Raw genomic sequence first — 25,234 nt, 5'->3', positions numbered from 1 at the left:
TCCGGTAACGTTTTATTTATAGCGCCAGGTTGTGGGTTTGCTCGTGAAGCCTCATGGCACACACAGGAAGTGGGGTCTGACCTGAGGGGCCCTGTTTGGCCATGAGAACCAAAGCGAAGTCTTCTGGGATATTTCGCCCCCGTTTCATCTCAACTGTTATGATTCCCATGAACCCAACGGTCCGGTTTATACAGGAAGAAAGCAGCTGTGTCATTTCAAAATAAAAATCGTCTGATGATTTCCTGATGCACCCTGGCTGCAGGCACAACAAGGACAAAGATATTCTGACAGGCTTTAAATAAAAATGTATATCTGTTATAATAAAAAAAACTTGTGGAGGAATTCAGCAGCATCCAAGTACTTTGACGTTTATTCTTCCGCGGGACTCCACGGGCTCATATTTGTATTTCATTAAGATGTAGTTATCAGAACAGCAACAGCAGTGATTTAATGAGTTCGGAAATGATTTTTAAACCCGGTCAGATTATAACGGAGCAGTCGTGTGTGGTGACTGAGACCAGAATCTCTCCACGAGCTGTCAAAAGCTCCAGTTTTAAATTGAACGTTCTTCTGGTTTTTATTTATGCAGCCACTCCAGAGCCAAAAACAGAAAGAAAGAAAACAAAACAGAACATTAATCACATTCATTCTCCGTCAGACTGCAGGCTAAACACCCCCCCCCCCTCCCCGCTCTGCACTTCCTGTCTCTCTCGATAGGTTAATGGGAAGAGCCTGATTGTGTGTGCACATGTCTCAGTAAAGGAAACACAAAGTTAGAAGCTGATGCTCACTATCTGTGACTGCAGCAGACACACTTTTAATCTCCATCTGCTCCTGTGACAGATATGGAAGCCAAATGCTGCCGGGCATCCGTCCAACACACAACTCCAGTATTTTAAACTGCACACAGTTTCAAAGTGTTTGATAAATACACGACTCAACTCTCCCTTTAGGACACGTCGCAGGACGCTCTGCAGTTTGTGATTCTCTGAGTCACACAAGCAGCTCGCTGAATCACTCCACTGGAAAACAACAAACGTCAAATCATATGTAATCACTTTGTTATCTGTCAGCTGATGTCTCATCTGCATGAGTTAACTGCAGGACATTTAAACACTCGTTTAAACCGAGATGGTCCTGCAGCTTTCTTTCTGTCTCCGACATGGAAACCCGCCTCCTGCATCCCATGATGCCAAGTTGCTCGCAGCGAAATGGCAAACGGGTCCACGTGATGCCATTTAGCTTCTTCCAAGTGACACCGCTTCACGACGTGTGGGACGAATCAGTCTGCAGCCGTTTGATGTGAATCTAAACAGATGTCCTTCTGTTTCTCAACTAAATGAAAAGAAAGTCATGAGATCTGGAACCAAAATCCAAAACCAGCGTAGAAGAGTGACCTAACAGACGACTTCCACAGTGCAGCAGCTAAAACAATCAGGTCACTGCACATAATTCATCCACTTCTGACCACCTTCTTCCTTTTCTTGTTTTCCTGGGAATAAACTGGTCTCATCAACCTCTACGGCCTCGAACTAGAGAAAGAAATATCAAAGAGTTCCTTAAACAGAGAGTAACTATGTGAAATCTCGAGCAGAAACGTCTACATCCACAGCATCCTGACAGCCTGATAGATAGTCTGAAACTATCAAGAGATGCAGTTAAAGTCCTTTTTAAGGACACAGTTTAATAATCCTGAATATGATCGTAGACCTTCAGGTTGGAGCTCCAATCAGAGTTCGAGTCTGTCAACACAAAATAACCACAGAGCTGAGGAGGCAAACTTTAACATGGAGGTGATGGATCAGTGAACACAGAGAAATATCAGAAAGGACAAGAGACCACATCAGCAGCTGAACTGTTCATTACCAGGTGTGTTGTGTGTCCACCATGTTGGACTGACCACCCCGTGAGGGTGTGATGCCTCAACAGATCAACGTTATGAGTAGTTTTTAGTGGTAACAGAGGGTGTCTCAGAGTAACGGTGGATGGCAGCCGTCCCTTATAAGAGCGTATGAGTGGACCGTCTGCAGGAATCATCCTGAAGCAGCTTCACCCTCCAAAAGCTCTCTGAGGTCCATTAATGTGGAAACAATGACAAGTTCTCCGGAGGCAGCCGAGAAAGAGCCCGAATTTACACAGAAATCGATTTTAACATGGATGTTTGTATCTGAAATGTTGGTCGTTGAGGTGGAACTTAGGTATGTACACACACCTGATAAATAAAGAGGAGGAGGAGGAGGGGGGTCAAATGGTGGTCAGAGTAATGAGGAGCAGGAGCGATACAAAATAAAGTGAACTTCTGTTTGTTTGTCACTTGAAAGTTTTCCATCTTCAGGAAAGTGGAGCGCTCCAGAGGTCACATGACATCTTCAGGGGTCGTGTGATAAAACCATCTGAAGCGAACAGGCATGAAAAAAATCCCTGAAAGAAAAAACCTGGCAAAAACAAATGATCTGCATTTACTGGTTCATTAAAACTTACATTTTTCTTTTTTATTTGCAGGTAAAGAGGTCAAGTTTCCCGTTTGAGTTCAGATGTGTTGGATCCACTGCTTCCTGTGTCCACCTCCGCAGACCGCCGGGAACCAACAATGTGCTTCAAAGGAAACGATTTGTTCTTCCATCATGAACTGCCCCATTTCTCCAAACTTTCAGTGTGAATGTTCAAACTGTTTCCTGAGGAGAGTTCATTACATCCCATATAAGTGTTCAACCTTCACCGACTCCACCAGGACACACAAGACAAACGGTGCCCGGTAAGAAGCCTCCCTCTCCTCCTGATATCAGACATGATTGGTGAGGCCGGCTGCAGCGGAGGATCATGGGAAACTCATACTTATCTTTATATTGTCTGCTTTTCTGAATTGATGAACAAAGAGAATTTGTAAAAGCAAAGGTGAAGTGATCATTAGCTTATCTCAGAGCACCCCCTCCCCCTCCGACCCCCCTCCCCTCTGAGCCCAGAATTAATTACACCATGACCCGATGTGTGGATGAGTCGGTACCACATGTAAGACCACAATAAGAGCAGAGCGGGTGAAATGAAGCGGGGGCTGTTAGCGAGATGTTCTGCTTCATAAAGCAGAGCGGAGAGGAAACTCCGTCTGCAGGCAGCTGCTTCGCCTCTCTACACACACACACACACACACACACACTCTCACACACACACACACACACACACACACACACACACACACTCTCTACACACACACACACACACACACTCTGTACACACACACACACTCTGCACTCACACACGGGGGATGACCTCATCTGTGTTGACACAGCCCTTCGGTTCTGGCCCGTAAATAGCTTCATCGTCCTGTTTAAAGTCTCCAAGAAGAGCAGAACTTTTTTAGGAACTAAAGAGATGTTATCACGTTCAATTTATCTTTTTTATTGCTCAGAAACATGCATCCATCACACACGCCAGCAGTATTAAGTTTCTAAAGAAAACAAAGGACCCACATTCATTTTCTTTCCAGCAGCAGACGGTAAAAAGCTCCGGGAACAGTGAGCAGTCTGTAATGAAACTCAGCAGCAGCTTCAATTCTGATCAAAAAAACCTGTTCAAATGTTTCCAAGATGTCAACCAGCACAAAAAAAATATACACGAGAGCATGTTGAGTTTAAACGATGAGAACATCTTTATTTCAGTATAAAAAGTGAGAGACAGTCGTATAAAAATAAAGTGACTCTGAGGATCGTATCGTCTGTACGTGATGATGTCATCAGACGTAGCCGATGATGTCTTTGCAGATGATGGGCTGCCGGCTGCCCGACTTCATGAGAGCGGTGAAGCGGTAGAAGTCCGAGTGGAGCTCGTTGATGCCCGAGTGGGACTGGTGGAAAAATGGGACTTTGGTCTGCGCCGCCCCGACGGGACAGGACAGACGCTTCGGAGCGTCGGCGGCTCTGTTGGCGCGAGACGAGTCGGCGGGTCTCATCTTCACCCGGTCCTCCACGCTCTTAGAAAACCCGACCAGCTTCCTCCGCATGTTCACGAAGAAGCCTCGTCCCGGTCGGCGACCCGAGTCCGTCTTCAGCTCCGACGGCTCGGGACAGTCCGGTAAGTCCATCCAGTTCTGTATGAGGTCTGCGAAGCTGTTGTCGCCCAGCACCAGCGGCTGGCGGTTGCGTCCTCGGGTCAGTAACGAGTTCGTCCAGTCCTCCGGGTCGCCGACCTCGAACGACGTCCACCTCTCCAGACAGGCGTCGGAGGTGGATTTGGGTCGAACCCGTCCGCTCGGCGCTCTGTTTGTTCGGAGGCAGGCCGAAGACGACACCCTGACGTTCCTCGTCCTCCGGAGAACGACCCCGTCGTCCTGCCACGACGCCTCCGAGTAGCCCGAATCAAACTCCAGACTCTTCTGACTGCTGGGGGAGCCGAGGCTCAAGCTGAGGCTCAGACCGAGCCGGCTGCTGGAGTCCTGCTCCCCGTCCTCCTCCTGCTCCTCCTCCTCCAGGGGACTCGCCAGGCAGCAGGCCGAGTCGTAGGTGCCGGCCGAGCTGGCGTCGGACATCCGCAGCCGCGTGCGCTGCTCCCGCTGCATGGCTCGCTGCTGACAGGCTCGGGCCACCGCCGAGTGGCGCGCCAACGCCGGGAGCTGCGTGCCGAGGGGGGCGGCGGGGCGGCGGGCTGCGGGACACGCTCGCCGCAGCTGCTTCAGGTCCTGCAGGGACCTCATCATGTACTGCATCTGCTGCCGCAGGCAGTCGCTGGAGTCACGGAAACAAAGCTGAGGAGAGGAGAGAAGAGAAGTAAATCCATGAAACCTACCGAGTCTTTATAATGAAGTGCTGCAGAAAGGTTGTGATAATAACACCTCTTCTCAGGGACTGTTGTGAGGACACGCTCAGACTTGTCTGGAGTCTCGTGAAAGAACTTCTTTTCTCTTATTGTAATCTCTGACCTGCCGCTCAAAGACTCTTCAACCAGCAAAGCTCAACACAAAGCACATTCATCTGTCTGTTCATTTTCAGAACCACACCGGCGGCTCCGGTGAACGCCCTCTTTTCACCGAGTCAGCAGTGACTCACACAGATGTGATCAGAGAGAAACCTCAACTAGGTCTCCACAGAGTCCAGAGAGAAGAACATCTGCAGGCCGAGGGGTCCGGTGCAGCTTCATCCAGCCGCGCGGCTCGGTCCCGCTTCTTTAACACTCGGGACTTTCATACTGCTGCTTCCTGTCTGGGTCAGCGAGCTGATTGGACCGAGTCAGCCAGTGAACGGGGAGCGGCTCGTCTCAAACTCACACGGGAGAACAGAGGTCATGTGACAAGAGTGTGAGAGAGTTTAAGAGTCGGATTGAAGCAGGAAAAAAAAAAACAGGTCCCAGTTTCTTTAGAGAAAACAGCCGAGACGAAATCGAGATGAAATCTTAAAATGAGAGTTTCAAACATATTCTTTCTACTTGAATAACTTCCAGACAGAGCAGAAGACTTCCAGCTAACTGTGACTGAGCTTCATCTGCAGAGGTCACATCCAACAGCAGCAGAGCAGCACCTTATAGCCTGCAGTCTGACCTTTGACCCTGCATGCCCCCCCCCCCCCTTCAATCTGCACCGTCAGGACCTTCGGCCCCATTTTATTTATCATAACTCTGCTGGATTTTACAAGAGAACGAGAAGAGAAACTACCGAAGCAGGAAGTGCAACTCTTATTTAAAATATCAGTGAACGTGCGTTAAACTGATAAACTGATAAATGTCTCCATATGCTGCTTTAAAGTGGGAGAAGAATGAACTGTTTGGGCAACAACAAATGTTTTGTACGGACTCATTACTTCACAATAAAAAGACATCTGAGCATCGTTCAGCCTTCTGCTGCAGCAGCAGATGTTCCTCCATATGTTGGAAGACTTCTATTCATTTCACGGTTTAATTTTCATTTAGAGTGAAATAATACTCCAGATGAACTAAAGCCCACCTGTGATGTGATGATAATAATAATAATTAATGAAGATAAATCAAACCCACCATCTCTTTTTTTTTCATCTGCAAACTCAGCTCCTGTAAAACAAACGGTGAATAGGATTAAAAACCGGATCACTCAGACATAATCGGTTTAAATCAAACCAGGTAGAAAACACTCACCTCTGACGTGACGGGCTCCGTTTACAGAGCAGGTCGTCCCGTTAAAGAGGAAACCGTCCTCCGGTAGTTTGAACAGACGCAGATGTGCAGACTGAGACTTCCAGCGCTGCTCTCCTCCTTTTATAGCTGGGCGCTCTGCAGCAGCCAATCAGAGCAGCCGGGTTCTGAAGCAGCCAATCAGCGCGCAGGAAGCTCAACACAGCTCATTTCCAAACGCAGCGGTTCCTTCAGTGGCCAACATGCAGTCTGAGGGAGCCACGCGGGATTAATATGACGTAAAAAGTGGGAATAATACATTAAAATGCATAAAATAATGTCCTCCTCTCCCCGAGGTTGAACAGTCAGGTGATATTTCGAAGTTTGCTCTGATTAACAGCTGGAGAACATCAGGTGGAGTCCTGAAGTCAAACAAGGCTTCTTTGGATCTTACCTACAACATTTCCTTCATGTATTTTCATGAATTGGGGACAAATCTAATGTCACAAATTCTGCTTGCTTTTCAGATCATTTTTTGAAATCTAGATATAATAATAATAATATAATAATAATAATAATAATAATAGTTGTTTATTCATACCACACTTTTTGGAACTTCTGTTACAAAGTGCTTCATATGAAAGATGCCATCAAATCAAAACCAATGACTTCAACAAGCTTTATAATCCAGCAGCACAGAGATCATACATAACAAATATGAAGCAAATTAAAAAAGGATAAAAGAAATAAAAGTGGATCACTCAAATCAAATGAAATCAGCAAAGGCTCTCCAATAAAAGCACATTTGATTAAAGAGATTTAAAAGATGATCTGCTCTCATCAGGCAGCTCAAAATCAATCTATCATCAATACTGATAAATCCAAATCCTGCCAAATAAACAAAAGTAGAATTTCCCAAAGACAACCTGATATCTTTCAACACGTTGTTTAATCAGATCATAGAAATGAAGTTTGCTGCAGAAAATAGAGAAAAAAACCTCAAATAGTCAAAACTGAGATGCTGGAATCTATGAATATTTGGTTTTCTCATGAAAAAATAATTTGATTGACTGTTTATTTTAGTTCTATTATGTATGTATTTATGTGTAAATAAACATTTGCAAAGTAGTTTTTACTTTCCTTCTTTCTGCCATCTGAGCAGCTGAACTCCTGCTGATAAATCACTGCATCAGAGTGTAACTGTTTGGGACGCCACCTTCCGTTCTCATTATTCAGTGGATGTTTATGTAAATCGGATGTGCTGAGAGGAATGCAGGAGTTCAGTACAGCTGGAGAACTCATCCAGAACCACTGGTTCTGGTTCACCAATAACATGCAGATTTAACTGTGACATTAGCATGTCCACCAACGATCCATTCACCTCAATGAACAACATGAGAAATAAAAGCAACTTTAGTTGTCCTGAATGATCACACGCTGCCTGCTGGTGCTTCATTATACTTTATAAGTGCAGCATGCAGGGGATTCACTTGTACATAATGTGGTTCCCCCCTAAAACCTCTTCACTGCACCGGCCCGTCCCCTTTTACACCGTCAATGACAGAATCACACAGGGCTTCTAATTTAATTGTGATGATTTCAATTTTTCCACACAGGCTGACCTTTACTCTGAAAATCTCTGCTCTCCTGGACACCTAATGGATTTAATTATGGTACAGGAACAAACCATCTCCATTAAAGTCTGAGATGAAATGAATCCTGCTAATGTTCACTTTTCTGTTCCAGACACACGTGTTGTAGGATGAATGTCTCTGAGGTTTAAACACACTTTTACATCACTTCGTGGTATTTCTTTTGTTCTGTTGTTTTACAGCCTCACGGCTCCTGACGCAGCCTCAAACATCATCTGTCACTTCTACATTCACATGCATGTTCTCAGATGTTTCAAAACTGCAGCGCAATTATCTTCAGAAAAGATCAAATCAAAAATGTCTGCATTAAAATCAAACTCTGCATGCAGACAGACTCTTTTGAAGCTTTAATGGATGCACATTTACTCTGAAAACTCTAAACTGAACGTAACAGAAACAGAACATCAAGCTGAGATGTTGCTGCATGACATAGAGCTGCAGCGCCCTCTAGAGGAAGTTCTGCTGAAGGGAAGCAGGCCAATCATAAAGCTGCAGGTTTTTATCATCATGTTCGGTTCCATAATAACGAATAACACAGCTGCTTGTCAACAGGTTGAACCAGAACACACAACTGGTGCTTATTTTAACGCACACTACTAACAGATGTTGTTGATTTAACTCTCCTGTCTTTGATGTATTTTGGTGGCGATGTTCAATAAATTAATACTTTAACGACCCAGTTTTTAAGAGGACTACGTTTTCTATTCTTGGAGCACATATAAAGGGCTTCTTGTTATTCATGCATACTCCGCTCACTCACATTAAACTTCTTAATAACGAGAGATAAACCCGACCAACGTCCGACAGACTCCTCAGAGAATCCGACTCCAACTGATGAAGTGCTGCAGTGACCTGTTAGCAGATGACAGATGTTTCTGTGAATATCAACACTGAAGATGACTGCACACGTGAATGAGGACACACGACAGCAGCTTCTGCACTTCTATTTGTATTTTTTCCTCACAGAAGCTACAGTCCATGTTTCTGAGAACCTTCATGCTCCACTGATTGTTTCCATACCGTCTTCTACAATAACACCTTTTCACTCATCCTTCACGTATCCAGTCAGCACTGCTGTCGTCTGTCACTTCTACCGTCTGCAAGTCTCCACATCGGTCTGAGTAAGACGAGGACTGACACGAAGCTAAGCACCATTAATTAGTGTAATATGTAATATGACTGACACTATTTCTATAAATCTGTTTATCTGGGAGAGTCCAAACTTGAACACTTGAACATTTGATGTGATTGATATGAAGAGACAATAAAAAGCTGGTTTCTAGAAGACGTCCCTCTGCTGCCTTATAATCTACAGGCAGGAACACACACCACTAACAGAAAGGTCTCAAACCCATTTCTAGTTTCAGCAAACTGAAGTTTGGAGACGGACACCTGCAGGAAGAAGGAAAGACGACATTCGTGAATGCATCTGGACTCTCAGCTGGTGATTAGATCGGTTTAGTTTACAGCGTTATCGTCTTACTGTGTTTTTAATTCATTTCTAAGCAGTCAGAGAGAATAAAAATCACATCTGCAGGCAGAACAGAGTTGAAAAGGACCAAACAGGAAAGTTGAAGTGACTAACAAATGATGCAATGCACTTTAAAGTCCACCAGGTGGCGCACTCAGTCTGCAGAAATGCAACGTCTCCAGGAGAACGTTGACTTCTGTGACAGACACAAATAAAACCGAATCAAATGTTTTTAAAAGTCTGACTTTAAGGTTGAGCAAACTTTTAATAGATACCGTTTTGTTTTAATAATCTAATATTTAATCATGTTTTCATGTATTAACTGTTACTTGCTTTATTAGAAAATGATGTGTCACGTGAGGAGAGGAGCGAATCACAGTGGACTTTGTTGAGTACTTTGTCCCTCCTTTAAATCATTCAGTCAGACGGGCTCAGCGTCCCTTCAGTTACTTGGAAGCATCATCAGACTGAAAGCTGTCAGTGAACATCTTTTCTGTTTTCATCTGCAACACCAACTCAGTCTGAATTATTCCGACGTTAACGGCTGAAAAGCGTTAAAATGTAAAAGTGAGAAGACAGAAAGGAGAGACGAAATGCACGAGTCAGGTGATGTCTACTTTTATTTAAATTAAATCATATAGGACTTTTAAAGCATTTCAATATTTACCAAAAACACTAACCTTTTTCTCAATTAGATTTTTCGTCTCATTAATAATCACTATATATTCATAGGTGCTAGGCAGGGAAAAAAAAATGGAATAAGTAGGTCAAACAGTACTGAAAGCATTTCTAGGAATTGGTTGTAAACAGAAGTCAAGGCACAGACATACTGCAACAGACATGGAAATGGAACTATAAAAAGTGAAAGAATGTTAGGTACACATACTTAAATAGCAGTTAGATGTTTGCCATCATTTCCCCTGCAGGTGAAGCCATTTTTTTACTTTTTCTAACTTTAAATTTTTGTTTTTGTTTTTATTTTGTAGGAATGTTAGATAATTTGTGCAGATTACAGAGCTAATATTTGTCAAGTTGAGTCATGCAGAACAATACACGGCTTGGCTGTGAAGGACGAACTGATGTAAACATTGTAAAAAAAACAAAAAAAAGTTTTCCTTTTATCGATCATATTGTGAATCCATATCTGTGCTTCATCTCTTAAAAAATAAGCTTCATGTGATTAAAAGTTTAATAATTTGCACACCAGAATCTCTAAAAGTAAGATGAATGCATTTATATAAAAAAGTTTTCCTTTCCCTCCTCTAATAATTGAAAGTAAAGAAGAAAAAAATATAGAACAAAAACACAATAATAAATGTTGATTTTCGTGGTCATAGCCCAAAGAGTTAAGGATACGAGCGGCTGGAGGAGCAGCGGGTGAAAAGCTGCTCGGCTCGTCGGTTCAGTCTCTTAGGTGTCTTTATAAAAAGAAGATGAAAGCAGAGTTGTGGTTGGCCAGTGCAGTCATTCATGATGTGTGTGTTCCCCGTCTGTTGGTCGTCAGAACTGTTCAAGTAATCTACAACAAACAAACAAACAAACACACACACAGGTCAGTGATGTAAACAGGCTCTGTGTTGTGATGGACGAGAGGTCTGAATCTCTGGACTCACCTTGACTCTCCGACCGGCCGCGACTAGAAGAGCCCGCAGTCCTTCAGGTTGTTCTTGATGATGACGTCGGTGACGGCGTCGAACACAAACTGCACGTTCTTGGTGTCGGTGGCGCAGGTGAAGTGGGTGTAGATCTCCTTGGTGTCCTTCTTCTTGTTCAGGTCCTCGAATTTGGTCTGGATGTAAGCCTGGGCCTCCTCGTACTTGTCGGGGCCTGAAAAGACGAGGGAGGAGTCGGATTACATTGCATTACAGTCACAGAGATGAACATCGTTTTCTTCAAAAAAACATGACCTGGGTTTAACAAAATAAAAGTACTGACAAAATCCTTTAAAACTCTTCTGACTATCCGCATGAAAAATGATTTTTTGTTTTTTTCACACTTTTCTTCAGTTTCGATTCTGTTTTCTAATCTAACAAATATACAAACTGGAACTGGCCTTCTGGACGCTTCAGAAGTCAAATTTCTCTACTGACAAAAGCTGCATGATATTCCTGTTGTGTTGTACACGTACATGTTTTCATACCGTGCACATGTGCTTATTACTGGTATAGTAAAAAATTTAAATGCAACAAACGGAGACGCTCGCCTGCTCGTTCTAACTCTCCTCCTCTTCCACCTCCACCTCCTCCTCCTCCTCCTCCTCAACTGCCTGTCAGACTCAGCAGTGGGCACCACGTACACATGTACAGCGGAGAAAAGTAAACTGACCATATCAGCATCTCCACCCTCAAAGAAGTGATTAAAACCAGCAAGGGATAACTTTGGACATCGTCAGGTTGCCCTCGACGACGGAGATCCAGTTTATCAAAGCAGGAAACACATGAAACATCTTCCAAGAATCTCACGTGATTGTTTAAACGTCAATCATAAAATGCACTATTGAAGTATTTTTCTGTATCTACGGCTCCCGACTGCATCTTTTCCAGCTGGAGGTGACGACATCAGAACAACTCTGTTACACAAAAATCATTTCTAGCTTGTTTGATAACAGCTTGATTGAACAGTTCAATCTTCAGCCGTCTCACAGCAGCAGGAATTTAGTTTTGAATGCAGATGGTTAGAGGAGGATTTTATAAATATCTCCTGATGACCAGTCAGGTTTTGTAAAATATGGTTTGGAGAATGAAACGGCTCATTTCTGAAGGACTGATGATCTCTGAGAGGATCAAACTGCAGCTGGACTCTGGATCAGTTTTCAATCACAAGAGAAGCAGACGTGACGATGAGGCTCGGTGCCGTACCGCTGTACTCGGGGAAGCAGATGGTCAGAGGGCTGTGGGCGATCTTCTCCTCGAACAGGTCCTTCTTGTTGAGGAAGAGGATGATGGACGTCTCCGTGAACCACTTGTTGTTGCAGATGGAGTCGAACAGCTTCATGCTCTCGTGCATCCGGTTCTGGGTGGGAGGGACACAAATGTGGAGATAAAGAGATTACAGGACTGGGTCACAGAGAGGAAATTAGTTCACTGACCCCCCCCCCCCCCCCCCCCACACACACACACACACACACACACACTTTACATTTCCTACAGTGACATATGAAGATGAAGATGTTTGCCTCACCATCTCCTCATCCTCGGCCAGCACCAGGTCGTAGGCGCTCATGGCGACGCAGAAGATGATGGCCGTGACTCCTTCGAAGCAGTGGATCCACTTCTTCCTCTCCGACCGCTGGCCTCCGACATCGAACATCCTGCATGGTGGGAACACGTTGGATTTATGAGACGAAGGACGGCACGCAGCGAAGAAGAAAAAACACTTTTTAAAATCTGCCAGACGAGCTTCACAGCCTCCTCCGTTCAGGGCGGGACGTCATCTCCTGACATCTCAGTACATTCGCTCTACTAAAATGTCGCTATGGTAACGGGAGGTTGAGGTGTTTCACTAAGATGCTTTCTGACGTATCCGTGACGACGGATGGATGAGACCGAAGACGTCCTTCATCCGACCCTGACAGACAAGAGAAACTGTTTGCAGCATCACTTTCGTTTCCTTCTTCCTGCTGAGGAGTTTCTGGGTCGATCAGAGATCAGCAGACAGCCGGAGGCCGAGGAAGCAGCGCTCGTTACGACAGTGGCACACTTCGGACCGTTTACCTCCACGGTTCTGAATATATGACGGAGAGGGACCGCAGGAGGTTTATGTCTTTCAAAAGCAACAGAATAAATCTGTTATTACAGAGATGAAGCAGGAGTGCACACACTGACTGCATCAAACTGTGGAGACTTCTTTTATTCTGGATATTTTCCAACTCTTTTGTTCCAAAGTTGAAGTGGTGAGTCACTGCTGTCTCCATCAGATAAAGTACGTTTGATGTGTTCGTGTTGGGTAAACGATGAAAACGAGTAATACATTATTAACAGGAATCATAAACACTCTTATTGTAGAAATAAAAACAGTTCTGAGAAACGTGGCTGAAAACTGAAGTTCAGATCAAAACACTGAAGGTCAGCAGGAGTTTTTATTCCCTTATTCATCTCTTTATTGCTGACGTGGGAAATATTCAGTCACTAAAAGATCTGACTCGATGACTTCATGTTGTTATTGTCGTGGTTTTTCTGTGCGAGCGGTCCAGTGACGGATGTGATGACACCATTTTCACTTCAGCTTCTGAATTCTCTGCATGTCGGAAAAACAAATGTTTTTCTTTCTGCCAATTTTCCAAAAAACAGGAAACAATGTGTTCTGGCAAAATCCCCAAATAAACTTTTGTACAAATATTTATCTGTGACTCATTCGCACACAAACACGATATCTCCTGACTGCTTTCATAAAGAGTTTAAAGACGGATTATTATCTGCAGATAGAAATCAAACATTTGAAATCCTTGAAAATCAAACTTCTTTTCTTCAGCTCTCAGATACTTTTAGAAACGGTCTCGCAGACAATATTAACATTAATGTTTAAAACTGCTCCTGGAAACATCCAGAATATTTGAAATGAACCTGTGTTTTTTCTGTTTCGTCCACTTCGTCCCGACTCGCGAGTGAATTATTCAGTTGTGACCTTCTGCAGGTGAAATGAAACGTGGAGCTGCACGATGACGTGGTTTCACACCGTTAATCATGGAACGAGGAGTCTTACTTGAAGTGCAGGTCCTTGAAGGTGAAGTGTGTTTCCACGATGCCCGTGGTCTTCACTCGGGTCCGCAGCACGTCCTGCTGTGTGGGGATGTAGTCGGGCTTGGCTATCCTCTCCAGGTCGTTCAGGTAGCTGACGGGAGGAAACAAACACATTAGACCTATATTAAATAAGGAGTGTTGACCTTTGACCTCAAACGATCTGAAGACGCTCTGCTCGGGTCAGATGTAAAGTTGTCTGTCACAGATCGCACTGAAGTCTGGATCATCTGCAGCCTCCATGCTTTACCTTCAAACATCTTTAAAACGGTCATGAACATTTCCTTTATTTATCTTAATAATTCAGAACTAATCAGGAATAAAAATCCAAAACTTCTCACATCTGGATGCCTTACAGAAACCACACGAGACCCAACTCATCCAGATGTTGAAGTAAACGTACTTCACCATCACAGCAACAAGAAATCCTGAACTTCAATCTGTGTTTAATTTCTAGTTTCTGTAAAATAGACAGAAATGTTCTGAATCCGTTGCAGCTGTCTGTGAAGCACCGTTTGAAAACGACGGTCAATGAAGGAGGTAAAGCATCGTGAGGAAGGATTCTGGGAGCTCTAGTGTTTCCTCATTAAACATGATTATGCTGCATGGTGAGAAATTCAAAAATCATCTCTTCATTCACACGTGCACAAAAGAACTTCTAACTCTTCCTGTTCACCGTCACACAAACGGCTGCAGGTCAAACCAACTCCGAGTTACTGGACAACAAAGAGCTGCGACCAAATCTAATCCCACATGAGCTGCAGCCCGTGTGTAAATGTTTGAGCCTTCACACCAACACTTCATCCCCCGGGTGACAGTTTCATCATAATCCTGCTGCCTGCACAGTCCTCACATCACATTTACACACCTGTCAGAAGATCTGAAGATTAAATGAATTTGTTTTCTAAGTTCATCAATGGTTTTAAAAGAGATGCTGAAACCAAGCAGCAGTGACTTAAGCCATCATTTTGTGAACGTTATGAATCCTCCAGTTCAGATTCTGTTCGTCGCCATCTTATTCGTTCGGAGCAGGAAGTGACCATATTTGGACGAGCTGGGGGGAGGAGCCAGCGGTGGATCTGACCGATCTGATTGGAAACCTGACGATACTACGTCCCGCCCACCGATAGCTGTAACCTGACTGCACCGCAGGCCTGTCAATCAAACAGACACGCCCCCAAAAACAGGTGTTCTTGAATCTTCTTTTCTAATGAATGAGGGATTTTTTAATTAAAACAATAAACAGTCTGTGGTTGAACCTTCTCACCATGTTGAATATTGTGATGTTTACTGAAATAAAGAACAATGAGAGACCGAGAACAGACAAATTATAGTGCAAAAGCCCGATTTGAATAGACTCAGATGTGAGTAAAGGTGAAGCTGGTTTCTTTAAATTACAGCTGTATCCATTATTTTCAGAGTAGAGTACACATTCCTGTTTTTCTTAATCAGACAGAGTGTGAGGAGAGAGGTTGTTAATGTGAGCTGTTATTTATCTCCTCCTTTCTCTTCTCCTCTCAGCAGGTGCTCACACATGGATTATGGTCCAGTGCCAGATCCTCTCTTACAGCAGCCTCCTCTCCCTCGGCACTCTGTAAAGTCGACCCCCCCCCCCCCCCTCTCGCTTTTATGTTTAAACCGGCCAACACAAACAAAGACCAGCATCGCTCCCCCTGGAGGTTAAATGCTGCCTCGGCTGCAGAGCGATCATTTGGAGGAACACTTAGCACTTCACAGCTCCGTCTGGAAGAGTCTCTGCTTCATCAGTTCAACAGAAATCAATGCAGCAGTTCATCCTGAGAGTCGGAGAGAGAACCACCTCTCACCTCTGACACGCTCTCCCTGTTTAACACAGGCAGAGGACAGCAGCGAACAGAGGGGCAGTGAGGTAATTAGGAGCTGCAGGAGGAGGCGGAGCTTCACTGTCCTGCTGCAGATCAGAGACGTGACCGGCTTTATAAAGGTCAACATTATTCGTCATTATTAATACTCTCTGTGCAGGTTTTCTTAATGATCTGTATGACAATGCAAAAACACGTCGTACATAATGTAACGGCATATCAACAGTATTAGAAATAACTGAACACAATCCAGAGAAAAGTTTCAACTAGAAAATCAAAACAACAGGAAAGTCAGAGTAGCATTAAGAAGAGATGTTTGATTATTCCAGAGCTAGCTGGAGGTTATCGATGCTCATTAAGGAATATGAGACTTTAAAATCATTACACTCCTCTTTTTCTGTTAGAGATAAAAACATAATATTGACGACAGTTCTCAGTTGTGACGCTGATCATTTTTTTGTAAACCACTGATTTCCTTCATGTGTTCAAACAGGACATTTATGGAAATGGATACTTAAAACATAGAACTGCACACATGATGCAATACAACATTTAAGTACGATTTTGTGGTAAAAATAACTCAAATCTAAACAATTTATCCTTTGTAGTATTGTTGAATTATTTTCTTGCACAAAACAGATGAGAGAATCAAACCAAACACCTTCAGTGTGCAGGAAAACGCCGCTTCTTCATTATAAGACTACTTATGCATCATATTATGTTGCATTTAATGAAATTAAAGACACCCTTCGAGCACGTGAAGCTGCCAGTGCAGCTGAGTCGAGTTAACCACCAGAGTCCAAATCACATCATCATTTCTCTCTTTTATGTCAGTGAGGATCAGAAACTGTTGAATCAGCATGTTTTCAGAGCGTCATTCTGCTGCGTTTAGTGTTGCTACACGGTAATCTCCGTGTTGTTGCAGGCCGCTGAGACACTCACTAGGCCGCCGAGTCGTTGAGCTGGTACTCTCGGGCCCGCGTGAAGCAGCTCTGCACGCCGCCGTCGCCCCACAGCCGCGTGATGACGTTGGACAGGTCCTCTGGCAGGATGCCCTGCTCCTCTGCTGCTGCCGACAGCGCAAACAGTTGGCGGGCATCATCCTGGGAAGGAGAAGATACACACACATGGTTAGATACAGTAGGTCTCTCTACAAATGAAATAAAGGTCGATTAACCCTCGTTGTTCTTGGCGGGGCAGAGAGCCGACGAGCAGCACGTTGTAAAGCTTTGACATCTATTGCTCTTTAATGTCCCGTGTTCGTTGCCCAGGAAGCCGTTCATAATAACAAAGTTTGAGATAATCCGAGTTCATAACTGCAGAAAGAAGGCTGAAAACTATCATTACAAACTTCACTGACTGTGAATTTAGTTTTTCTGTAAAGTGTATGATTTTTAACGAAATGTAAAATTCTAACTTTTTCTGGCCTTTTGCGGCATAACATCAAGTTTCTGGACTTCCAGGAGACGATCCTACACACTGATGAAGGTACAGTCAAGTTAACACGCCTAATATCTAAACCAGTGGTCTGGTAGTGTTGTGAAAATGTCTGTTCACATGATGATAAGATGATGTCTCCACAGAAGAAAGACTTGTCGTGGTGAGTAACGCCTGGAGGTGCTTCTCCTTCAACACGTTCACACGTGACAGAAAATAGATCCACTGCAGGCGTCCAGCTTCAGCATCTGCTGCCCTCACCGGATTTTATAGTAGAAATTATCTCACTGCACTCCAGAGAAATTCTCGATCTGCATAATTTCTGCTGCCTCAAATCCTGAAGGTGAGATAGGAGAGGTTGAGACGGAGTCGGGAGAAGAGCAGCTTTATATCTTTATACTTAAAGCAGGTTTACTTCCTACTATTAACCTTTAGAGCACCATGGACCCAAATTGCATCCAAATTCCCACCACTTCCTCTGGGTTGAATTGCTCAGCGAGTGTCTATCACAGAATGATGCAGCAGATATCCAATGAAACTGCACAACTCGAGCTTTCCAGCGATGTCAGTGTTTCGTCTGTGTGACGAATCGACTTTAAAGTTTCCTCAGATTTCATCGTCGTTACAGTCTGGAGTCATTAGTGACATTTATTTTCCATCAGGCTCTGACTACATATTTATTTCAATTGCTGAGTCATACAGTGTCCCACAAACATGGTTCAGACGTCACCAGATTCTGGGCAATCTCCTCTACACAACTATAAAAATATTTCCCTACTCACAATATTTTATGGTGAGATAAATGTCAAAACATAACAATTTCATTAGAAAAAAAACATTTTTTTTTCCCCTTGATATAAGGACTATTAGAAAAATCTCTAAGTATTATCAAATTAAATGATAAAAGATTTGCATAGCCTGGACTGTCCTGAGAAAAACAAGGTAGAGAGTGAATGGTTGGCCCCAATGATGACCAAGATTTGAGCTGAAAAGTGAAGGTAGTGAAATGAGCCTGAAAACAGCCTGTAGGGTTTAAAGGGTTAAACACCAATGAGATGAACAGTGAAGCACTTCAACCCGAGTCTGTTTAACAACTATCTGTAACCTTCATGATATTACAGGTCTGTGTTTCTGTTGCAGAGGATGACATGGTGTGATTTGGGAGACGTACCGCTCTGGCAGCCTCCTCGTAGTCGATCTTGAGGTTGGCCATGGCCTTGATGATGGCCATGATGGACTGGATGGTGTTGCTGTAGACGACCGCTCGGTACTGCTTACACTCGTCTTCTGAATATCCGTCCTCATGGATGATCCTGGTAACGAGGGAAAGATGTTAGTGCTGATATTATTGTCACAGAATACAGAGAAATACTGTATAAGTTACCAACTAATACGCCTGTTTGTTTGGTATTTGACGGCTAATTGCTAAAGTTACGTTAAGATTGTTTTCTTCTATCAACTCAATTCATCCTCATATTTAATTTCTATCGCATTGGATTCATGAATAAACATGTAGTTCTGCATGTTTTACTGCAGGGTCGAGTGAATCGCTGTGATTTTGCATCTCTGAGGTAAAAGACACTAAAACAAATGTTTACTGGCTTCTGGAGCAGCGAGGAGAGAAATGGGTTTGAAAGAGCAGGAGGCTGGAAACCAAACAGAAGCATCTCCCCCGGCCCGTCTCAGCCTAGAGAGCCGAGCCGGGCCGCCAGGAGGGTCGCTGGCTGTGAATGGGACCTCATTAAAATGCAAGTGAGCCCGCTGTGAAGCCCCGAGAGGCTCAGCCAAAACTGCTGAAAGCCTCCGCTGTTCCCCAGACACACAACGCTTTAAAGGATTCGGGAAAATGATCTTCAAGAGCGTTTGGAAAACTTCAACTAAATAGTTTTCTGCAGCTGATCTTATCTATTTAAACATAAAACTCTGAATGTTCATTCATTTGTTGTCTGTTTTTTTGTTTTTTTACTGCTCCCGTCAACAATCTTCACTTGTAATCACAATAAATGACCAAAATTCAAACAATCTCCAAAATATTTGCAGGAGCTTTCAAATTTGCAAAATTCCCTCGATTTCCGAAACAGAAGTTCTGCAGCAGCTCGTATTACAGCATATAAACACTTTCAAAACATTTCCAAACATCGCAACAAGCACAAAAAACTAAAAAGGCAAAATCTTGGAGGAACTTTGAGTTTGTGAACTACATCTGCATCAAAAGTACAAAGACGCACAAATCAGAGGGATTTTTGGAGAATAAATAAACTCCAGAAAGTTGAACTTTTGTAAAATAATGAAGTGAGTTTTAACAAATTTAGAATCTGGTGACGACGCACAGCAGAACACATATTTTCTGTAACACAACATCAGACTAAAGGTGAAGAGGTAAATCTCAGATGTCGTCGTGTTTTGGTTTCCAAACTTCCACCAAAGAAGAATTTCTCCTAAAACTCACAGTTGATGATTTTGTGACTCGGAGAGTAAAAAGATTTATTACCGTCCAGATGAAGGATGAAAAATAATCTCTTTCTCAGATTAACTTCACATCAACTTGAAATCTGTTAGAGGTGTGAGATGACCTTTGACCTCTGTAATATAAGTGTATTGTATAGACTAATTCCTTCTCATTTTAAAATCTCATGATTGCTATTAAAAATAACTAATTAATTAAGGAAATATTAAAACTGAACTATAAAAGAGGATGATTTTAATTCTATTAATGTTGTTATTTCCTGTGACTGTCAGATTTCTTGAAAACATATTTATACTTTTTTAGTCTGAATTTGTGTGTCGAACTGCAACTATTACGAATTTTCTTTAAAACTAGATTGAATTCGTCCATGATGTTTCTGACACATTTTTCCCAGCATCATCATCCTGCTGTCAGGATTATAAAAAGGAAAATGACACACATATCATCCATTAAATGTATTATTCGTGCATCTTTCAAAGGAACACAGAGTTGTTTGGGACTAATTTTACATCAAAAACCTGAAGCACGGCGGAGTTTTCACTGATGTGGATGTTTGTCAACTTTACAGGACTGAATGTGAGTTTGTGTGACGTGATTAGTGGTTTTAAATCGATTTTATTCTTCGGGGACAGCAAGAAACTGGGATATTCTTTCATGCATTCACGGGGTGGAGATGCTCATGTAGCACCGTCTTCTCAACACTTGCTTTGAGGACAATTAGCGAGCGTTTCAGAGAGACTGGCGCCAGGAAACCAGCAGCTTCATCTATGCTTCAATACACAGTAATCAGAGCTCAGAGGACACGAACACAAAGTAAACTAGTGTTTCAACGCCCCCTCCATCTCATCGCTTCACATCTCAGATTATTTAGACAAAAAAAACCTGTTGTCTGACAGTTTCAGGTTTAATCTGAAGTTTAGGAAAATATCAACCAAACATACAAAATGATAATAAATGTTGGATGCTAATTTCTTCACAGTATTATATTGAAAAAGTTCTCTGCTACAATTTTTTTGTCTCTTTATTGAAGTCACATGTTTGATATGTGATTTATTCACTAAATCTCATTTTATTGCACTGTCTCCTTTTGCCTTTATTCATTCATTATTTCCACCTCAAGCAGAAAAAAAATATTTCCACTTTTAGATTTAGACAAAAGTGAGAATCCACATTTAAAAAAAAAGTGTGGATGGAAATACACTTTATGAAATATGATGATGAATAAAAACATGAGAGAAGGATGAATGCTGAGATTCAAACATGTGATGTTATGTTTGTATTTTTATTATCCATAAACTGACGTGATGCTTTAATCTTTCAATGTCGGGGTAACACTTCCCTTCAGGAATGAATGAATTATTATGAACTCATTCCTGCAGGACTTCATAAATTAATCTCATGAAATCATCAGGAAGTTTGCAAAGAATTCATCCTGATCATGTTTTAATAAATCATAATAATTTATGATGTACTCATTTTAGCTAAAGTTTAATTCACGTGTTGTTCATGCGTGAGATCACGAATGAAAGACACTGAACTACTTCCTGATGATTTCAGGAGGTATTAATGCTACTAATGCGAATCTATGTTTATGAATTACATAATGCTTATACTCCTCAAATAAATATTAGAAAAGCTTCAGTATATACAGTGGGTACGGAAAGTATTCAGACCCCTTTAAATGTTTCACTCTTTGTTTCATTGCAGCCATTTGCTGAAATCAAAAAAGTTCATTTTATTTCTCATTAATGTACACTCAGCACCCCATCTTGACAGAAAAAAACAGAAATGTAGAAATTTGTGCAAATTTATTAAAAAAGAAAAACTGAAATATCACATGGTCATAAGTATTCAGACCCTTTGCTCAGTATTGAGTAGAAGCACCCTTTTGAGCTCGTACAGCCATGAGTCTTCTTGGGAATGATGCAACAAGCTTTTCACACCTGGATTTGGGGATCCTCTGCCATTCTTCCTTGCAGATCCTCTCCAGTTCCGTCAGGTTGGATGGTGAACGTTGGTGGACAGACATTTTCAGGTCTCTCCAGAGATGCTCCATTGGGTTTAGGTCAGGGCTCTGGCTGGGCCAGTCAAGAATGGTCACAGAGTTGTTCTGAAGCCACTCCTTTGTTATTTTAGCTGTGTGCTTAGGGTCATTGTCTTGTTGGAAGGTGAACCTTCGGCCCAGTCTGAGGTCCAGAGCACTCTGGAAGAGGTTTTCTTCCAGGATATCTCTGTACTTGGCCGCATTCATCTTTCCTTCAATTGCAACCAGTCGTCCTGTACATGCAGCTGAAAAACACCCCCATAACATGATGCTGCCACCACCATGTTTCACTGTTGGGATTGTATTGGGCAGGTGATGAGCAGTGCCTGGTTTTCTCCACACATACCGCTGAGAATTAACGCCAAAAAGTTCAATCTTGGTCTCAGCAGACCAGAGAATCTTATTTCTCATAGTCTGGGAGTCCTTCATGTGTTTTTTGGCAAACTCTATGCGGGCTTTCATATGTCTTGCACTGAGGAGAGGCTTCCGTCGGGCCACTCTGCCATAAAGCCCCGACTGGTGGAGGGCTGCAGTGATAGTTGACTTTGTGGAACTTTCTCCCATCTCCCTACTGCATCTCTGGAGCTCAGCCACAGTGATCTTTGGGTTCTTCTTTACCTCTCTCACCAAGGCTCTTCTCCCACGATTGCTCAGTTTGGCTGGACGGCCAGGTCTAGGAAGAGTTCTGGTCGTCCCAAACTTCTTCCATTTAAGGATTATGGAGGCCACTGTGCTCTTAGGAACCTTGAGTGCTGCAGAAATTATTTTGTAACCTTGGCCAGATCTGTGCCTTGCCACAACTCTGTCTCTGAGCTCCTTGGACAGTTCCTTCGACCTCATGATTCTCATTTGCTCTGACATGCACTGTGAGCTGTAAGGTCTTATATAGACAGGTGTGTGCCTTTCCTAATCAAGTCCAATCAGTTTAATTAAACACAGCTGGACTCCAATGAAGGAGTAGAACCATCTCAAGGAGGATCAGAAGAAATGGACAGCATGTGAGTTAAATATGAGTGTCACAGCAAAGGGTCTGAATACTTATGACCATGTGATATTTCAGTTTTTCTTTTTTAATAAATTTGCACAAATTTCTACATTTCTGTTTTTTTCTGTCAAGATGGGGTGCTGAGTGTACATTAATGAGAAATAAAATGAACTTTTTTGATTTCAGCAAATGGCTGCAATGAAACAAAGAGTGAAAAATTTAAAGGGGTCTGAATACTTTCCGTACCCACTGTATATACTCTGTGTACTTTTGCTGTTAAAATATATGAAGTGGGTATTCAGGATGGGAGGAAAAGCCAAACAATGAGGAGTCACTCACTTCATCTGCTTCACAATGGTGCTCTTCCCCGACTCACCAGCACCTGCAGAGAGAACAAAGACATCAGGTTAAAAATACGCTGCTGAGAGGAGACATGTAAACAGGCAGCCAGTGGGGCCGCCTCACATCTGGACCCCCCTCCCCTCCCTCCTCCTCACATCTGGACCCCCCTCCCCTCCCTCCTCCTCACATCTGGACTCTTTCTTTACGTCTCTTCATCCTGGTGAACGTTTTAATGGATCCGGACTTTTCTTATCTGCTGCTGTTTATTCTAACGGCCCGAGGCGACCTCAGAGAGCTCATCTGCCACAAGGAACCTAACACACACTGCACACACTACACACTACACACACACCCAGGGGGGGCCTGTCAGTGCACTCTGCACTCACAACTCACCCTGGGGAGGAGTCTTTCTGGGATGACCCTCAAAATACACTACTACGCACATGCTCAGTGCAGCCCGCGGGTCCGAGTGGGCCGGGACATTTTCCACAGACAGCTGTCAGCTCCTCCACGGAGTTCAGACGGGCTGCTGCATCAGAGACGAGTCTGCTTTTTAATAAACACTTTTAATAAACATATAAAGACTTTAAAGATTTAAAGGTGTGGTGTCGTTTAAATGCAATAAAACTAAAAAAAAACAGCACGAGAGTCGAAGGTCTGAGAGGACGATATGTTCAGACGCACCGGGACGCTCTCATGCTGACGAAGGTCCAACTCAGCTCTGCTGTTCAGTCTGTCGTATTGTTACACTAAAGGAAGACAGACTCTCTCTGAGTCAACAGAAGTGTGCACTCAATATTAATCTGGTTATTCTGTCAGAATGCAGATGAAATACTCAAATAAATGAATCATATCACAGACGGTTTAAAGCCAGAACGTCATGGAAGTAAAATATGTCTTCTATTAAAAGTCTGCACACAAACTTATTTAATGATCTCTGAGGTTTAAACACTAAAATAATAACCAAGAACTCTGAATTCATCAAGTTGTCATCTAAATATCCAGTTTGCCTTTTGGGATGCCTGAGAGAGAGAGAGAGACACTTTCAACCAACCAAAGTCCAGAAAAAATGGTACAAAAAGCAAATCACTATTTAAAGTGCTCAAATAAGGTGAGACAGATTCAAAACTAAAAACAAGTGTGGAGCCACACACACACACACACACACACACACACACACACACACACACACACACACACACACACACACACACACACACACAGTAAACATGCCCTTTGGAGTTTGTCCAGCTGAATCTGATAACTGTTAGAAGTCAGCGGTGGTTTTTGACTCTCAGCTTTGTGACGCTGCTGCTTTGATTAACAAATAACCAGCAGCTCTCTTTACTGGACGAAGTGGAAACTGTCTGATGTTCAAATGGTTCGACTGTAAAACACAAAACTTCTCCTGACCTGCAGAAAAACAGAGACAGGAAGTGTCACTTTCTCTCTCTCTCTCTCACACACACACACACACACACACACACACACACACACACACACACACACACACACACACACACTACAGTCAACACGAGTTCTTTCCAAAGACTGTTTGGAAAAACATTTCATGACTCAGCAGTGACCAGAGGCTCTCTACAGTAACCACAATGGTAACCGTAGTAACCGAGTGCACCATCGTCACAGAGATAAACCTTTGAACCAGGTGATAGACTTTTATTCAGGAGAAAAGAAAAGACACATTTAATTCAACAATTCGTCGAAGACGAGGCGGAGTAGAAGGAGAAGAAGAAGAAGGAGAAGAAGGAGGAGAAGGAGAAGAAGGAGGAGAAGGAGAAGGAGAAGGAGGAGGAGAAGGAGGAGGAGAATGTGTGTGTGCAGATCATCTATTTCTTTGTGTGTTGCAGAGGAAGAGAGTTTTAGAGTGACAACATGTACAACAAGGAGAAGCAACAGGGAATTTGTAAATCTCTCAGCAAGACTGCAGAAGCTGTCCGATTACTGACGGGTCATAATGAGACCAACAGAACCAACAGGGAGGCGGAGCCAGGTGAACCGGAGCCAGGTGAACCGGTGCCAGGTGAACCGGTGCCAGGTGAACCGGTGCCAGCGAGCCCATGGGACTATGGAGGTCCAGCTGTAGCAGGACGGAGGGGGGCCCGACCCGTGACAGACGGACAAACGGAGGTTGGTGTCATTCACGAGACGTATTGAGGTCAGATGACG

General features: G+C 43.2%; 2 protein-coding genes across 4 annotated transcripts in view; both read right to left on the bottom strand.

The window, feature by feature from the left end:
* Nucleotides 1-3,622: 3,622 nt before the first annotated feature.
* LOC138626094 (PAK4-inhibitor inka1-like) lies at nucleotides 3,623-9,506 on the bottom strand. 3 transcript variants are annotated; one of them, XM_069707538.1, is made up of 4 exons: nucleotides 8,485-9,506; nucleotides 6,097-6,342; nucleotides 5,980-6,012; nucleotides 3,623-4,738 (listed from the first exon to the last, which is right to left on the bottom strand). In XM_069707538.1, the coding sequence occupies exons 3-4, from the start codon at nucleotides 5,995-5,997 to the stop codon at nucleotides 3,731-3,733; spliced, it is 1,026 nt and encodes a 341-aa protein (XP_069563639.1). In that variant the 5' UTR covers nucleotides 5,998-6,012; nucleotides 6,097-6,342; nucleotides 8,485-9,506; the 3' UTR covers nucleotides 3,623-3,730. The 3 variants fall into 3 exon arrangements, with proteins under 3 accessions (XP_069563639.1, XP_069563633.1, XP_069563647.1); XM_069707532.1 differs by lacking the exon at nucleotides 8,485-9,506 and having other exon boundaries at nucleotides 6,097-6,504; XM_069707546.1 differs by lacking the exons at nucleotides 5,980-6,012; nucleotides 6,097-6,342; nucleotides 8,485-9,506 and adding an exon at nucleotides 4,826-5,326.
* A 291-nt stretch (nucleotides 9,507-9,797) lies between these two features.
* The window catches only part of LOC138626084 (guanine nucleotide-binding protein G(i) subunit alpha-2-like), a 46,079-nt gene continuing 30,642 nt past the window's right edge, over nucleotides 9,798-25,234 (bottom strand). Inside the window, exons 2-9 of the mRNA XM_069707521.1 lie at nucleotides 23,045-23,087; nucleotides 18,381-18,522; nucleotides 16,715-16,875; nucleotides 13,897-14,025; nucleotides 12,376-12,505; nucleotides 12,054-12,207; nucleotides 10,809-11,022; nucleotides 9,798-10,714 (exon numbers count right to left, since the gene is read on the bottom strand). Coding sequence (XP_069563622.1) covers nucleotides 10,832-11,022; nucleotides 12,054-12,207; nucleotides 12,376-12,505; nucleotides 13,897-14,025; nucleotides 16,715-16,875; nucleotides 18,381-18,522; nucleotides 23,045-23,087 — 950 coding nt within the window. The 3' untranslated portion in view covers nucleotides 9,798-10,714; nucleotides 10,809-10,831. The remainder of the gene's footprint in view (nucleotides 10,715-10,808; nucleotides 11,023-12,053; nucleotides 12,208-12,375; nucleotides 12,506-13,896; nucleotides 14,026-16,714; nucleotides 16,876-18,380; nucleotides 18,523-23,044; nucleotides 23,088-25,234) is intronic.

Source organism: Brachyistius frenatus, unplaced genomic scaffold (assembly GCF_029030835.1).
Source record: "Brachyistius frenatus isolate BFR_SWC_R1_liver_20210118 unplaced genomic scaffold, ASM2903083v1 Contig_4, whole genome shotgun sequence".
NCBI classification, from domain to species: domain Eukaryota; kingdom Metazoa; phylum Chordata; class Actinopteri; family Embiotocidae; genus Brachyistius; species Brachyistius frenatus.
Note: the sequence above shows the minus strand (reverse complement) of the source record. Positions and strands in the feature narration are given on the sequence as shown.